Source organism: Pelophylax lessonae (genome assembly GCF_965119305.1).
Source record: "Pelophylax lessonae genome assembly, chromosome: 10".
Lineage (NCBI taxonomy): Eukaryota > Metazoa > Chordata > Amphibia > Anura > Ranidae > Pelophylax > Pelophylax lessonae.
The window spans coordinates 117,295,301-117,312,983 of NC_138777.1; the positions used below are offsets into that span (position 1 = coordinate 117,295,301).

Below are 17,683 nucleotides of genomic sequence, written 5' to 3' on the forward strand. Positions count from 1 at the left end.
TTTATGAGACACACATTTAGACATACAATGAGGAAAATAATTATTTGATCCTCTGCAGATTTTCTAAGCTTGCCCGCCGACAAAGAAATGAAGGGTCTATATTTTAGTTTTTATTATCATAGGTGTATTTTAAATGATAGAGACAGAATATCAACCAAAAATCCAGAAAAAACTATACAAATGTTATAAACCGAGTTGCAGTCCAGTGAGTAAAATACGTTTTTGATCCCCTACCAATCAACAATAATTCTGGCTTCCACAGACTGGCTACAGTTATGTGCTCATGTGGTCCACAGAATCTCTTTCTTCCATTCATACCTCACTAACATGGGCAAGACCAAAGAGATGTCAAAGGATGTCAGGGACAAGATTGTAGACCTGCACAAGGCTGGAATGGGCTACCAGACCATCAGCAAGAAGCTTGGTAAGAAGGAAACAACTGTTGGAGTGATTATTTGAAAATGGAAGAAATACAAAATAAACATCAAGCACCCTCGGTCTGGAGCTCCATGCCAGATTTCGCCTCATGGGGTAAGGAGGATTATGGGAAAAGTGAGGGATCAGCCCATAATTACATGGAAGGAGCATGTGAATGATCTCCAGGCAGTTGGGACCACAGTCAACAAACCATTGGTAACACAAACACACCGCCATGGATTTAAATTTTGCAGTGCCCGCAAGGTCCCCCTGTTCAAGGAAGTACATGTACAGGCCTGTCTGAAGTTTGACAATGAACATCTAAATGATTCAAAGAAGGATTGGGAGAAAGTGATGTGCTGGGTCAGATGAGATTAAAATTGAGCTATTTGGCATTAACTCGACTCGCCCTGTTTGGAGGAAGCAAAATGGGTACTATGACCCTAAAAACACCATCCCTACAGTCAAGCAAAGAGGTTGAAACATTATGCTTGCCGCATTGAGGGGCCAATAGAAAGGGACATGTATCGTAATATCTTGGACGAGAACCTTCTTCCCTTTAGCCAGAACACTGAAGATGGGTCGTGGATGGATCTTCTAGCATGACAATGAACCAAAAAATACCACCAAGGCTACAAAGGAGTTGCTCAAGAAGAAGCACATTAAGGTCATGGAGTGGCCTCGCCAGTCATCAGACCTTAATCCTATAGAAATTTTATGGAGGGAGCTGAAACTTCGAGTTGCCAAGCGACAGACAGGTGACAGCCAAGAAACCGACTAGAGAATATCTGTAAAGAAGAGTGGACCAAAATCCCTCCTGAGATGTGTGCAAACCTGGTAACAAACTACAAGAAACCTCTTACCTCTCTGCTTGTCAACAAGGGTTTCTCCACCAAGTACTAAGTCGTGTTGTGCTTGGAGATCAAATACTTATTTTGCTCACTGAACTGCAACTCAATTTTTAACAATTGTATCATGCGTTCTTTTTGAATTTTTGTTTGATATTCTGTCTCTATCATTTAAAAATACACCAATGATAACAATTATAGAACCTTTATTTCTTTGTAAGTAGGCAAACTTACAAAATCTGCAGGGGATCAAATAATTATTTTCCCCACTGTATATGTATACACTACTAGGAAAGAAGTAGGCCATGTTATTAAATATTACATTTCTCAAAAGTTCTATAATATGTTAGGTGAGGTGGAAGCTCTAGAACTAGAGGTGAGCCTTGCTGCTAAGTTACTTTTGATGTAATATTAAAAAATGCAAGACGTGTAAGTGTAGACTAGTGGAACTGAGATTTTCTTTTTTTCTAACCGACTTTACACATGTCATTAGTGTATATTTGACAGGTCAATTCAAGACATAGGTAGGAAAGAGACATTACCTTTATGAGCATCAGAGCTTCACTGAGTTCAGTGACATCAACATCACTTTCCTGAAGTGGAAACAGAAAGAAGGGCAATCAGATGAGCAGAAGTAAATCTGATTTACATCGAGCTACAAAAGCTACAAGATATGCCCCATCTCTTGAAAAAAAAAAAACAAGTATTCCCTTCTGCATTGACTGAGGCAGATTAATATTAAAATTTAATGCAACTTAGTTTTGTTTCCTATTTTCATACTGAATTTTCACCAATTACTTTGTGTTGTTTTCACATGTTTCTGGGCTGTCAGCATGCATAAAGAAAATGTTTTCTATTATTTAACTTTACAGGCTTAGAATAGGAAATCAAAGTAGTCTTTCTTATACATCTTTTCAAACTTTCTAAACAAGTTGTTAAATTTAGATGACACATATATCTAAGTGCATTATGTCTTTACAAACTTTTTAACCAATGCATTGCAAACACATTTTGAAAAGTACATATTTTGAATGATATAGTAGCCACTTTAATGTTTAATAAAGTAAATGGGTCAAACAAATAAAATCACCTTTGTGAAAAACTTGAGTCTATTCTGAAATTCATCAAGCTGATGCTTCAATTCCAGGCAACGCAGCTGGAGTTTTCTATTTTCTTCATCAAGTTTCTCAGCATGCTCTAGGGGTAAAAACCAACACTAATATTCTTGTGGCAATATTATACTTGGAAAACAATGTAGACAACAGATTTACTCTCACATATACATAGAACCCATTTTCTTATTTCCTCTGTCAGCTTTTTCACTAACAAATAAATCAGAATGCAACTCTCTCCAAGAAGAATGAATGAACAAAGCAAGTTTCCAATATATAGTAAAAGATTTGGTGTATAGCATGCTCAATAGAAAGAATAATACAATTCAATACTCCTCTATCCTGACCATACACTGACTAAATCACCTTCTCCCTCTTTAAATGTGCCCTATTCTTTACTGTCTAACATGAAACAATACCTTCTACATTTAAAATATATTTTGATAAGCATATGTAGTGCAGCAGCAGATGGCAGTGCAAGTGAAATGCTCTGGGCTCACATGTGATTAACACTGCCTCCACTGGGTTCAAAGTAGCATACAAGGAAAGGAAGTGGAAACTTTGTACTCTTACATTGCTGAACCTAATTTTAAATTACTAAAGTAGAGATTTACATGAAGGTTTTAAGTCCTTCTTCACTAGAACCCATGCAAAAACAAATCCTTAAGGCTGGGTTCACACTGATGCAAATCAGATGCGGGTTTCCCCCCATGCATGACAGGAGAGTGTGACCAGTTCTCAATGGAAACCTCAGCTGAGAGTAGTAAGTGGAAAATACACTGGTGCTTTAAAAAAAAAAAAAAAAAACAAACATAACTTTGTTTCAGTTTTTTAACACTATATAGATTTAAAGATAAAAAAAAAAAAAAAAAAAAAAAAAAAAAAACAAGTAAATGAAGAATCCAGCAGACTTCTGATACATTTTTTTCAAGAAATACTTCCAGGAGTTGTCAGAGTTTTTCTCCATTCCGGATCCCTCTGTGTGGGCAACTAGGGGGGTCCCCTACTTATCTCACATTTGTCAGGGAGAGATGCTTCTGACGTTTGATCAACTGAAGGCTAAATTCTCTTTGCCCAACTCCCATTTTTTTCGCTACCTGCAGCTTCGACATGCTTTTCACAAGCAGTTTGGAGACTCCCCCAGAGATTTTACCCTGGCGGACCTGGAGGCCATCCTCAGGGATGAGACATTGAAAAAACCTCTCTCTACCATTTACAGTACTTTGCTCCCTAGTGTACATACTGGTCTGGAGGCTCTGCAGGCCTTCTGGGTAGCGGAGGCTCCAGAACTGGATACAGAGGATTGGGAAGATGTCTGGGACTACCCCTTCCATCATTTGGTGGCCACCAGCGACCGCCTGGTGCAGTTCAAAATCCTGCATAGATTTCACCAAACTCCGACTAGACTGCATAGGGCCTTCCCTGGCACTCCCGTGACTTGCTTGCGCTGCTGTGCTACTGACCCCATGTATACGCATATGATCTGGCACTGTCCGTCTCTGGTAGCGTACTGGACCGCGGTTTTGGACTTTGTGAATCAGGTGACCGCCATCCGTGTACCTCTCAAACTTGAATACTGCATCCTGGGACTTGTAAATGATCTGGCCCACTCTGTGGCAACTTCTTCTTCTTCTAGGCCTCCTGTTTTTCTTTGCAAGGAAACTGGTGGTTCTCAGATGGCGGAGGCCTGATGCGCCCACCCTTTCCTTTTGGAAGACCACGGTGAACTTGTTTATTCCTTTATACAAAGTGACCTATACTAACAGAGGTTGCCCTCAGAAATTTGTGAAGGTCTGGAATATTTGGTTAGAGGCGAAGGTAACTACTAATGATGGTGAGGACCCTGGCGGTGTGACTCTGGGACCTTAATATGTGCTTACTCTCTTATCCTCGTGGACGGGGGAGAGCGGGCTCGTACTGCCCTCCTAGTCTCCTGGGGTGTCCCACAGTGATCGGACTTTTTCATTTTGCACAGTACTTCACTGGTGAAGCACAACCTTATGTGGCCATTGGTTGCAGCCTTGTTCGGGGATTGTTTTTGTTTACTTAAGATTTTGTTGTTTTGTTGTACCTTGTATTGTTTTGAGCCAGGGTATGCCCATCGGCTCTGTTTTGTATGTTGTTCTCTTTTAAAATAATAAAAAGAAAAAAAAAATAAATACTTCCAGATATTAACCCAAAATTACTTTATATGGACCATGTAAAAAAAATCAGTACACAACAGAGATCTGCTCCACAGAGTACTCAGATAGGAAACTGTGCTTTGACAATAAGAATAATTTGCTCTCCTTTCCTTCAAACCAACTAAAATAAGGCTGTTCTAGGCTAAAATGCATAAGCAGGATTACTCGAAGTTGTTACACAATCATTTTATAATGTTAAAAAAATAAACTTCAACCCTTGTTGTAAAGCATTGTCCTGTGCCTTCCATTGTTAGACCTTGTATGATCGTGCCAACAGTTCCATTAATGAGAGGTCATTGAGATATGCCGTGATGGAAATGCCCTGGGATTGCAGCAAGGCTAGTGCTGGGGACAGTACCTTGGAGAACACTCAGGGTGCAGAACATAGACCAAATAGTAGGGACACAAACTATCAGTATTGAGAATGCATGGCAAAATGGAGGGAGCACCGTTGTGCTGTATAGATGGGGACATGCAAGTATGCATCCGTGATGCCACAGAGACCAGAAACCTGGTGGATTTTATGTGGAATTTTTGGAACCTAAAGAAGACTTTTAGGCCTTCAGATCCAAGATGGGGTGGATAACCCCCTTTGGTGATACTCTTTTTTGGTTTGGGAAAACCTTCTGCCTCTATAACTAAAGCAATAACATAAAAAGGTATATAAAAGGTATATAAAAGCAGCATGGAGATGTGCTAATCAGTGCAGAGACATGGGCAAGTTGGAAAACATGAGCGGGAGTGGAGTGGAATTCTAGTTTGTAGCCCCAGAGAACCACATCTCAGTCAGGCATCTGAGATGCTTTCTGACTAAGTATCTGCAAAGGCAACAGACCTTCTCCCACTTTGGGAGCCCCTTTAACATGGGTCTAGTCCATTCGCCTAAGGTTTGACAGAAAAACATCACGACTATGGGAGGTTGCAATGCAGAGCCTGCTAGAAAAGACAAAAAAAAAATGGATTTTTGTAAAATCTTACCGTAAAATCCTTTTCCCTTAAGCTCATTGACAGACGTAGTACTCCTTGATTAATATCAACTCGGGTTATACTGCCCTCTACAGGAGTAGGACTAGACAGGAAAGAAAACGTTCTGGCCACACCTTAGGGGCAGTCCCAGTGGGTATATCCTCTCTCTCTCTGCTACAGCAAATCAGTTATGTCACAAAGCAGTGTTTAGAGAATTTAACCCAACCCAACTCAAAAAAAGAGGGGCGGGTACTACGTCTGTCAATTAAGAGAAAAGGATTTTACGGTAAGATTTTACAAAAATCCATTTTTCTCTGTCGCTCATTGACAGACGTAGTCCTCCTTGATTAATATCAACTCGGGACGTCCCAAAGCAGTACCACAAATGAGGGGTGGGAAAATGGAAATCAAAATCCAATCTAGAAGGCCCAACCGGTGCCAACTAGAAGTCTTAAAGGCTCATCAATCAAAGGATGAGACTCAACTGAAATTCCAACGGAAAAAAACCCTCGAGGTAGACCACCGGTCTCCTCAAATTGCGGCCTGCAAAACCTTGCGGCCAAATGAGGCATCCGCCGATGCCATCACATCAACTTTATAAAATTTTGTAAAGGTATGCACCGACGACCAGGTGGCCGCCTTGCACACCTGGACCACTGACGCCTGATGGCGGTAGGCCCAGGAAGAACTGAGCGCTCGAGTGGAGTGCGCCTTAACAGGGAACGGAGGATTCCGACCCCTAATCGAATAAGCCTGTACCACCGTCTGTCTAATCCATTTGGAGATAGACGCGGCAGATGCAGGCAACCCCTTTCTGGGGCCATCCGTGATCACAAAAAGTGAATCCGTCTTACGGAACGATTCCGTAGCCTTCAGGTATACCCTGATTGCCCTGACCACATCCAAGGAATGCAACGCATATTCCCGAGGATGATTGGGCTGAGGACACAAGGAAGGTAGCACAATATCTTCATTCAGATGAAAGTCTGAAACCACCTTAGGAAGAAAGGATGGCTTCGGATGAAGAACTACCTTATCCCTATGAACCACTAGATATGGGGAATGGCATGATAATGCAGCCAGTTCTGACACCCTGCGTGCAGAAGTGATAGCCACCAAGAAGGCCACCTTCTGGAATAATGTAAGCAAGGGAATCTCCCTGATATTTTCAAAGGGAGGTTTCTGCAGAACCGACAAACCCAAATTAAGATCCCAGGGCGGTAAGGGCGCGCGGACTGGCGGAGCCAAGTGCCGCACCCCCTGGATGAAATTCCGCACCAAGGAATGAGTAGCCAAAGGCTTCTGAAAGAAGATTGCTAATGCTGAAACCTGACCCTTGATGGTGCTCAAGGATAGTTTCTGCTCAACCCCCTTTTGCAGAAAAGCCAAGATACGGGTCACCGAATAGGTACGTGGGGGAAATCCCAAAGATTCACACCACGCGATATAAGTCTTCCATGTGCGATAATAGACTTTGCTGGAAGTCGCTTTCCTTGCTTTAATTAGAGTAGGAATAACTGAAGCTGACAATCCTCTGTCCTTCAGTACCTGGGTCTCAATGGCCAGGCCATTAAAACCAGCGACTGTAAAGCACGATGGAAGATCGGTCCTTGAGACCGCAGATCCTCCCTGAGAGGAAGTCTCCAAGGAGCGTTCGCGACTAGCATGTCCAAGTCGGCCTGACCGGCTTGACGAGGCTAGCCTAGAATTTCCAGGATAACTGGAGTTCCCTCCATCTCTATCCTGCGGAGAAATCTCAGCAGCAATCTGAGAGGAGGGAAGACATATAGTAGCTGACACTGCCTTTACAGGCCGTTCAGCGCGTCTACTGCGTCCGCTAGAGGATCGCGGGCGCGCGTTACCAACCTCCGCGCCTTCCTGTTGAGCCGATATGCCAACAGATCCACCTCCGGGATGCTCTGATAAAGACACAGATGGTGAAATCCTTGGTGATCGACCTAAGTCCTCACCCTGATATTGTCTGACTGGATCCGAACCAATCTGCCCTAGAGCTGCTTGGTCCAGGCAATCCGACAAAGTCTGATCGCTCTCTGTTCCCACACATTTATCAGAAACTTGATTCCCATCAGGAGTGATGATTTCTCCTGGTTGAGCATTAGAGACCGAAGTCACCAGACTAGAGGCTCCTTGGTCCGCTTGCTCAACCGGATCCGATTCCTGGAGGGAACTGAGAATGATCTTTGGAAAAGGTAAAGAAAATGATCTGTTCAGGGAACGGGAACTACTGCTCCCTGTAGCACCTAAATGTTGGAAGGGAAGAATCGCACCGGTAGCAGTGATCGACACTCAATCTTGTATCCTGATCGTATGATCTCCTGAACCCCTTAGTCCGGGATTCAGGAAAGCCCTAGATCTGAACACCGGTGAAGACGCCCCCCCACCCCTAAGCCGGGTGGGGGCGCACCTTCAGGCTGTATTAGCCTTAACTTCAGGTTTGGCTGAGTCGGCCTTTTGTTTGCCCGACCAGCGCCTCTTGAACCCTCCTAGAGGGGCTTTGCCTTTCCCGCTCGCCCCAGCGGAGCGAACAAACCCTTTATGAGCGGCAAAGAAAGGTCCACGCTTGTTACGAGGTCCTTTAGCTTTAGCAGCCTGCGGCAAAAAAGTGCTCTTGCCCCCAGTGACATCCTTAATGATCTCATCTAGGGTGGCCCCAAATAAGCGATTCCCCTGAAAGGGGAGATTCGCCAAGGCTTTTTTGGAACCTAGATCCGCCGACCAGCATTTTAACCACAGCACACGTCTGAGGACTACCGCTGACATCGATGCATGCCCTAACAAGGGGGTGGCATCCAGGGCTGCGTCACAGACGAACTGCAGTCCTTGTATAATTTGTTCCATCAAATCAGATGCTGCCTGGGGGATACCTTTCCCCTTTAGGTCATGGCGTAACAATTTTGCCCATTCCGTTAATGTTTGTGAAACTAAACCAATGACAATCACTGGTCTAAAGGCTGACCCTATCAGGGAAAAAATAGTGCGGGACTCCGCTTCCATTTTACGATCCACCGGATCCTTAAAGGACGGAGCGTCCAACGGGATAACAGTGGCTTTATTCAGTCTGGAAATGGGTGGATCCACCACTGGTGGTACCGTCCATTTCTTAATGAGGGATTCCTCAAACGGATAGCGTCTAGCAATGCGCTTCGAAACAGTAAGGGTACGTTTTGGATGATCCCATTCCTCTTTAATTTTATTACCGAAACATTTGGGTAAGGGAAAAACCTTTGCCGTCTTGATAGGTTTACTAGTACCAAAGGGAATTTCCATCTCGGTTACCTCTGCCGGTAAAACCAAGTCTTAAGGTTTCCCGGACCGCCACAACTAGTGCGTCCACCAATGCTTCTTCTTGTGCTATGGCGGAGGCAGGAACGTCCTCCTCACTGTCTGAGGGAACTTTACCTGAGACAAGAGCCCCTGCAGAGGGACCTGCAGCTGCAATGACCATCTCAGAATCTGAAGTATCAGATGAAATAGGGGTAGGCGGGGGTCGCTTTCTTGACCCCCGTCCCTGACAGGCCATCTCCACCCGGGATACCAAAGACTCCAAAACTGCTGTAAATGCATCAATATTCTGTGAACTGGAGGTTCCTGCGGCCACCTCGAGGGGATTAGGTGGGGGTACCTGTGTGGCAGGGTCCATGATTATTCCAGACACTTGCCGGAAAAAAATAATTTGCAAAAAAAATAAAAAACTTTTTTTTTTTCTTTAGACCCCCAGCGCCACAGCGCCCCTCAGTGTTACCTGCTTTAGGACCCCTACAGAGAGAGAGAGAGAGAGAGACCCCAAGGCTCACCACTTGATGCTCAGAAGTTTCAATACAACCTGTTCCAGCACTGTCTATTACAGACAGGAAGTCTTTGGCTTGCTTTCCCGGGTAAAAGGAAGCGGCTCCGCCCCTTTACACGCCTTCCGGCGCCTCCCCATAGCTCCTCGAGGTGTTTGGTCACCTCAAACATGGCCGCCCCCATGCTGGAGACACGAGGCTACGATAATATGGCGGCCTCGTGCGATCTGCAAGACAATGGCGGCGGCCTGTGTAGGATAGCGGCGGCTAGCAGCGGCCTGCGGGATGTATGTATTCGGCCTGGCGGCCTGCGGGAGTGCCTCGGCCCCACAAACTTCACCATGAATGGTAATAAGCCTGGCCGGCGGTACAGGACCCTGGCGGGCCGCATGCGGTCCGTGGGCCGTCGGGAGCCCGTGGAAGTGACTGGTTGCTGGAGGAATGGCGATCTGGACTGCAGTAACTCAGGCATAGGCATCGGCCTGTGTACACACTCTGACAGGTAGGATACCTTTTACTTCAATAGTAATGCCCTTTTAGTACTGCCACTGACTTCAGTCACCCTTACAGTCTTACAATGACTTTAGATAGTCAGCTCCCAAACCAAGCCTCCTGGTTTCTATTCACAAAAAATCACACTCAAATTGGGGGATCTGTGACCTGTTATAGGATAGAGGGGAGACCCATCCTACCATCCCAGAGAGGGGCCCGCGTCCACCACAAACCCGACAGGGGGGAGAGGGGAAACATTCTACTCACCATACCGGAACCAGGCGGGCGCCAACTCCCCGGCGGACAGAACCCCTCTCCACCGGGGTGGGGGGGCTGTCGACCAATACGGACGCCGTGACTCTGTTGGTCATTGGCGTCCAGGCGAGACGTTTAACTCGCAGGGTCAGTCCCCGTCCAGTGGGACTATGTCGCGGCCGACCCAGCGCGGAGCTATGGCCTGCACGCACTTGTAGGCTGAACTGGGGTGACCACTGGATCTCAACATCCAGCCCGTCGCCCAGTTCCAGCTTGCTTGCTTGAAGATCTCACAGGAACACTGGAGAAAAAAGCTGTCTAAAAAAAAATCTTTCTAAGAAAAAAATCCTGCCAGGACCGAAGATCCTAGCAAGGCATCTAGGTCCTTACTCCTAACTAGACAGAAAAAAACTGATTTGCTGTAGCAGAGAGAGAGAGGATATACCCTCTGGGACTGCCCCTAAGGTGTGGCCAGAAAGTTTTCTTTCCTGTCTAGTCCTACTCCTGTAGAGGGCAGTATAACCCGAGTTGATATTAATCAAGGAGGACTACGTCTGTCAATGAGCGACAGAGAAAAGTTTAAAAACATTCCAGGGGGTTTTTAAACACTGGTGCATCCTCAACAGGAATGGTCAGCGGTTTATTAGGGTTGGACACTGCTGGATGAACAGTTTAAATACCCACTTTTTTAATAAAAGGCCTCCTCAAATGGCTATTGATCTGTGAAATGTTTCAGAAGAGTGAATAGTTTATCAGGATTATTTTTAATCTATGCAAAGAAAGCTTTCAAGAAAGTTGAGGAAAACCATAAAGGTTTTCATTAAGTTGATTTCTTCTTGGGGCCACGCAGGGATCCTACATTAGCAGCAGTGCTAGTAGAAGCTACAAGCTACCCTTCCATTTTTAAGGTGGTGTGCACAGCATCAATATAAAACTGTTGTGGTTTATATAAGCCTGTGAGATATGGCAGCTTCCTGCAGCACCCTTGGGAAAACAAATAATCTTGCAAGGATGTAGGGTTATGCTGCCCCCTACAGGAGTAGTACTAGGCAGGAAAAAATTCACTGACACGCCTACAGAGGCTGTCCTTCACGGCATAACCCCACACACACTCTGCCACAAGCCAGTTGTTTCGTACCGAGCAGTGAAAAAGAAGACACAAACCATCCCCATAACAGAGGGGCGGGTGCTGTGTCTGTCAATGGACTTCAGAGAAAAGAATTTTACGGTAAGTTCTTACAAAAATCCAGTTTTCTCTATCGTCCATTGACAGACGCAGCTCTTATGCTTCTTATACAATAGGGACATCCAAAGCAGTGTAGGCATGAGGGGTGGGAAGAACGCAACTAAAAAAAAACAACAGGTAACGTTTTTCTAAAGGCTAAACAAAGCCAACTGGGTAACAAAGCTCAACCAGGAATCACAGGAGCTTACCCATAGAAAGCAAATATAAACCCCTGAAAGAGAAAAAACAAGTGTCATTAAACAGCAGCCTACAAAACTTTGTGGCCAAAGGATGGATCCGAAGAAGCCAACAAATCTACCTCTATTTTGTAAAAGTATGCACGGGCGACCAAGTCGCCACCTTACACACTTGAGTAAGAGAGGACCGATGAGGAAAAGCCCAAAAGGCACTCAGTGCTCTGGTAGGACGTGCTGACACAGGGAAATGAGGGACCTGACCTTCAATGAATAAGCCTGTACAACCGTCTGCTAATCCATCTGGATATAGTCACAGCAGACGCAGCCAAACCCTTACGAGATTCCTCAGTAAGGACGAGAAAAAAAAAAGAGTCTGATTTCCTAAAGGACTCCGTGGCCAACCGGTAAATTCTGATCGCCTGAACCACATCCAGAGAGTGCAAGGTCATTTCCTTGGGATGCTTAGGCTTAGGACAGAGTGAAGGCAAAACAATGTCTTTATTTCCCTTGCCCTAGGGAAAGAATCGGTCAAATTCAAACTTGTACCCGGATTTAATCGGTTTGTGAACCCATTTGTCCGGATAAAGGACATCCAGGGTTCCTGAAAGAAACGCAGACTTCCCCCCACCCCAGAAAACGGGTGAGGGCGCACCTTCATGCAGAAGAGGATTTGTCCGCTGAATCGGACTGGCTGGTCTTGGGCTTACCCGACCAAGCCTTTTTGCTCTCTCCAGAGGCTCTGAACGGTTTACCATTCTCTTGTGTCCCTGAGACATGAAAAAACCGCCTTTGGATGATAGGGACAGAAGAGTACTCTTACCCCCCGTTAAGCCTTTTATCAACTCATCCAAGGAATCTCCAAACAATAGCTCGCCCAGAAAGGGGAGATCTGTTAAGGCATCAATCCACAAGAGGCAAAACTGCCTGTTTAGCTCCAGGCTACAACAAAATGGCACCAATACAACTGCATAGAAAGCCCAGGGAAAATGGGCACATCACCTCACACACAGGGAGCCGATGCCCACACCTAATGTGGTCAGGACCCAGATAAAAGGCCACACCAGGGATCTACCTAAACAGACCTCACAAGATAAGGTACCGCTGTATACCCCCCCCCCCCTCGGGCGCCAGGTGCCAAATATAGCGCATCCATGCGGGAGCAGGGAGGGCAGGGCCGGAATCCTGATAGGTCAGGGGAATCTTTTAGGAAAACTGGGTCCTATTATCCCCAGGAGTGGGCCCACATCCCCCCATCAGAGGCCACTAGGGACATGGGGGGCTCAGTTTACTCGCCATACCATGGCCTGGGTGGGCTCCCCTCCGGGCAGACCACCCCCCACCTTGAGTGGGGGTGCTGCCAGCCGAGGGGTACGCTGCGACTCAGGGCGTTCCAGGTCGATTCGTCCCGGCGAGACATCCACTCACAGGCTCGCTCCCATCCACAGGGGCTCTGTTGTGGTGAGGCCTAGTGCGGCACTATAACCTGCTCATGTTCATTGGCCAGGCTGGGAGACCATAAGGATCTATATTATCCAGGGCAAAACCTCAGCCAGGTGTCTCTTGTAGTTCACCAGGAGGATCCCCCTGACACTAGCTAGCGTTAGTGAGTAAAGAGAATTAAACAGAAAAATTCTTAAAAGAACAAAAAAAACTGAGACCGTAGTCACAGCAGGAAACCTAGGTCCTACTCCACTAGGCAGCAAGAAACTGGCTTGTGACAGAATGTGTGTGGGCTTATGCTGTGAAGGACAGCCCCTATAGGATTGTCAGTGAATTTTTTCCTGCTTAGTACTACTCCAGTAGGAGGCAGCATAACCCTATGGTATAAGAAGCATAAGAGCTGCGTCTGTCAATGGACGATAGAGAAATATTACTTTACATCTTATACCAAAATTAAAAGTGTCGCTTCCTCATTCAAGGGGTCGCCATACTAACTAAAATAATTACATATCTGACAAGCAGATGTAAAACTAGTTGGTAATATTAGCTCTTTGTCATTAACTTTAGCTAATGTGTATGTCACCAATCAACACCTAAGATTATCTTGTTATTTCTGAGACAAATAAACACTTAATGCTTAAAAGGGGAAGTAAACATCCATCTAAAAATTTTACCTATAGGTACTATAGGTAGTGTAATATTTACTAAATGTGCATGGTTTATGTTATTTACTGTACATGCAGCCAGTGACATCACTGGCACATGCGATCTGAAGGGCTTCCTTCAGAGCCTGTTCCCGTGACGTCACCATGGCTCCGGCCAGTCACAGAGCCCGAGTCCGCGAACCTGGAAGCGGTCTCCAGCAAAGACGTTGCATCACTGGAATGCTTCGTTTTCCGCTAAGTTTCACATAATGTAATGTGCTGATATGCAATGCGTACTAGCACATTATGCCTTTACCTTGCAGGTAAGAAAAAAAAAAAAAAAACATCCATTGGTTTACAACCACTTTAAAGAAAACTTCAGTCTTTCAATCAACATTGCTTATTTTTAATCCTTCTGCTGACAGTATTAGTCAAGAGATAGTGAAATATATATCATAGGTATTTATTTATTTTTTTCTTACGTTTTTTTTTTTTTTTTGTTACTTCCTGGTTTCTAGGCCTAGGCCAAATGATGTCATACATGTCAGGAGTCTTCATGAGGGGAGGAGAAGTTTTCTCAGCTAAGCACACCTTCCTGCCTGCATCCCAGAGCTAAGGGCAGGTGGATTCCAGGAAGTAAATACTACATGAATCACCTGCTCCTATTTAAGATGACCATGATCAGAAATGTTAGTAGGCCGATTTTCAAAGTAATTTCTTAGCAAAATAAATATGGAAACATGGATGGATGGGCAAGTTTGCTTTGAAAATTTAAAATTAATAAAATAGAGATTGGAATAATATAGTAGATCTGAATGTGGATTGCCTTTCCCTACCTTGCTTAGTTCGTGCCACAGCCACACATTTTATTTTTCCTTTTGATAGACTTTTGGAGATAAACACTGAGAATGGTCAAGGAATTCACCTTCCATTCAATATCACATAAGAATTAAACTAGGCTTGACAGATTTTACATCTCTTTTCCCTTATGTGCAATTGGCCAAAATAATAGTGCTTGGTCAGATCACTCAGTGTTACAAATGAAATTTAACAGTAGTCTTTACGTGAAGCAAAAAAACCTGAAGGATCAAAGGCAGCTTTTACATATTCCTGAGGTGTGCAGTACAATAAAGGCAATGTACAAAATTATTTTGTATTTAATTCTCTACAAAATATATATCCTTCTCTGCTGTGAATGGCATTTGAAGACAGTCTTAGGGGTAATTAAATTCACTATGCTCAATCAAAAATATATATGTTGGCATACTATAGATGAACTTACCAAGTTGAAGGATTTAGTTTAAAAAAAAAAAAAAAAAAACCTATCATAATTAAGAACACCTTCCAGAAACAAAATCTCTACATATTTGAAAAAATAACTGAATAAAAAAAATATATATTTTGTATTACACATAATATTATTTGGAGTGTAATCTATGATGTATTCCATAAAATGGGAGCACTTTACCCCATGATGTATCCCCTTAAAATCTTTACAAGTATAAAAAATGCTGACTTGTCTGAAATCCAATGTGCTGGTAACTTTCTGCTTGGGTTGGTAACACAGAATCTTTTCTGCACTGAATAGCCAACCAATCCCATTGTAAGCCTTGCCTGATAGAATACAGAACTCTGCCTCTATTCTTTTTCGCATAACAATGGTGCTGCCCAAGAACCTGCCAAAATCCTGTGTGTGTAGAGAAAGGGCTCTTGGAAAATGTAGTTCTGATAGGCATGCCTACCTCAGTAAGAACTGACTTCCCTGTAGCTGCTCCTTCAAAAATGTAAAGCTACAGTGCCTTCAAAAAGTATTCATACCCCTTGAAATTTTCCACATTTTGTCATGTTACAACTAAAAATGTACATGTATTTTTTTTTGGGCATTTTAAAGTGGAAGGAAAATGATAAATGATTTTCAAATTTTTTTTACAAATAAATATCTGAAAAGTGTGGCGTGCATTTGTAATTAGCCCTTGGAGTCAATGCTTTGTAGAACTATCTTTCGCTGCAATTACAGCTGCAAGTCTTTTAGGGTATGTCTCTACCAGCTTTGCACATCTAGAGAGTGACGTTTTTGCCCATTCTTCTTTGCAAAATAGCTTAAGCTCTGTAAGATTAGATGGAGAGTGTTCCCGAGAGGGCTCTGTATATGACACATTGTATACCTTTCTTATGCAATATTTCCTGAGATTGTATGTTATTAATCTACATATGTCTTACAAAATAAAAAACTTTTGTAAGTAAAAAAAAAAACAAAAAAAAAAAAAAAAAAAGATTAGATGGAGAGTGTCTGTGAACAGCAATTTTTAGGTCTTGCCACAGATTCTCAATGAGATTATTATGCTTTAATCTAAACCATTCCATTGTAAAGCCTCGTACACACGCACAGATTGTTGGCCGACCGATCGGCCGTCTTTTGTCCAGTGTTGTTTGTTGGTTGAAATGTGCTCTAGACTTGCACTGGACTTTTGTTGGCCAACAAAAACCAACTTCAGAAGTGATGTCTTGTGATGGTTGACTTTCCATGTGTTTTTTCTTCTCTGAGCATGCCCAGTCTTGCTCATCTGATTTTTGTCTGCCGAAATCTGTACTGACTGAGGAACAATCGGCCGTTCTGTTGTTGGCCAACAAAAATTTTATAGCATGCACACCAGATTTTTTTCGGCCGAAAAGTCGCAGTTGGTTGTCGGAAGCATCATACTAACAAGCCTACAATCGGCCGATCGGACGTTGGCCGACAATTTACGGCCAACAATCTGTGCGTGTGTACGGGGCTTTACTCTGGCAGTAGGTTTAAGGTCGTTGTCCTGCTTGAAGTGAAACCTCCGCCCCAGTCTCAAGTCTTTTGCAGACTTTAACATGTTTTCTTCTAAGATTGCCTTGTTTTAGGCTTCATCCATCTTCCCATCAACTTTGATCAGCTTCCGTGCTGAAGAAAATCATCCCCACAACATGATTCTGCCACCACCATGTTTCACGGTGGGGATGGTGTGTTTAGGGTGATGTACAGTATTCGTTTTCCACCACACATAGCTTTTTGCCTTTATGCCAAAAAGTTCAATTTTGGTTTCACTTGACCAGAGCACCTCCTTCCACATGTTTGCTGTGTCCCCCACATGGCTTCTTGCAAACAGGACTTCTTATGGCTTTCTTTTAACAATTGCTTTCTTCTTGCCACTCTTCCATAAAGGCCAGATTTGTGAAGTGCACGCTTATTAGTTGTCCTGTGGACAGATTCTCCCATCCAACTGTGTATATCTGAAGCCACTCCAGTTACCATGGGCCTTTTCTTGGCTGCTTCTCTGATTAATGCTCTCCTTGCCTGGCCTGACCATGTCAAGATTTTATTGCGGTCTCCTTATTGAGGAGATTTTCCCTGGTGACACCAAGAAAAGAAATGAGAGGATGGGAGTGTCACTGGGAATTGGGGTTTATAGCTGGTACTACCCAATTAATCAGTATATAAATAACACCAGCAGTAATCAAAAAATTAATGCCCCCCATGTTTTGCATTTACTTCCCTTAACCACTTGAAGGATTAGGCCTATTAAGGCACTTTTTGTTTGCACAGTGGATATAAAAATTCTACACACCCCTGTTAAAATATCAGGTTTCTGTGATGTATAAAAATGAGACTAAGATAAATGATTTCAAAACTTTTTACACCTTTAATGTGACCTACAAACTGTACAACTCGATTGAAAAACAAACTGAAATATTTTAGGGGGGAGGGGAGTAAAAAAAAAAGGAAATAATGCAGTTGCATAGGTGTGCACACTCAAACTTATGTTAAATAAGAGTCAGTACACACCTCCCATGATTTAAAGTGCCTCTGATTAACCCCAAATAAAGTTAAGCTGTTCTAGTAGGTCTTTCCTGACATTTTCTTAGTCGCATCCTACAGCAAAAACCATGATCTGCCGAGAGCTTCAAAAGCATCAGAGGGATCTCCCTGTTAAAAGGTATCAATCAGGAGAAGGGTACAAAATAATTTCCAAGGCATTAGATATACCATGGCGCACAGTGAAGGTAGTTATCATCAAGTGGAGAAAATATGGCACAACAGTGACATTACCAAGAACTTGACGTCCCTCCAAA

At 43.8% G+C, this 17,683-nt stretch overlaps 1 protein-coding gene across 3 annotated transcripts in view; it reads right to left on the reverse strand.

The window, feature by feature from the left end:
• The window catches only part of RPGRIP1L (RPGRIP1 like), a 478,852-nt gene that overhangs the window by 229,682 nt on the left and 231,487 nt on the right, over positions 1–17,683 (reverse strand). For all 3 annotated transcript variants that reach the window (XM_082269857.1, XM_082269856.1, XM_082269855.1), the window contains exons 11-12: positions 2,356–2,462; positions 1,808–1,858 (exon numbers count right to left, since the gene is read on the reverse strand). In XM_082269857.1, coding sequence (XP_082125983.1) covers positions 1,808–1,858; positions 2,356–2,462 — 158 coding nt within the window. The remainder of the gene's footprint in view (positions 1–1,807; positions 1,859–2,355; positions 2,463–17,683) is intronic.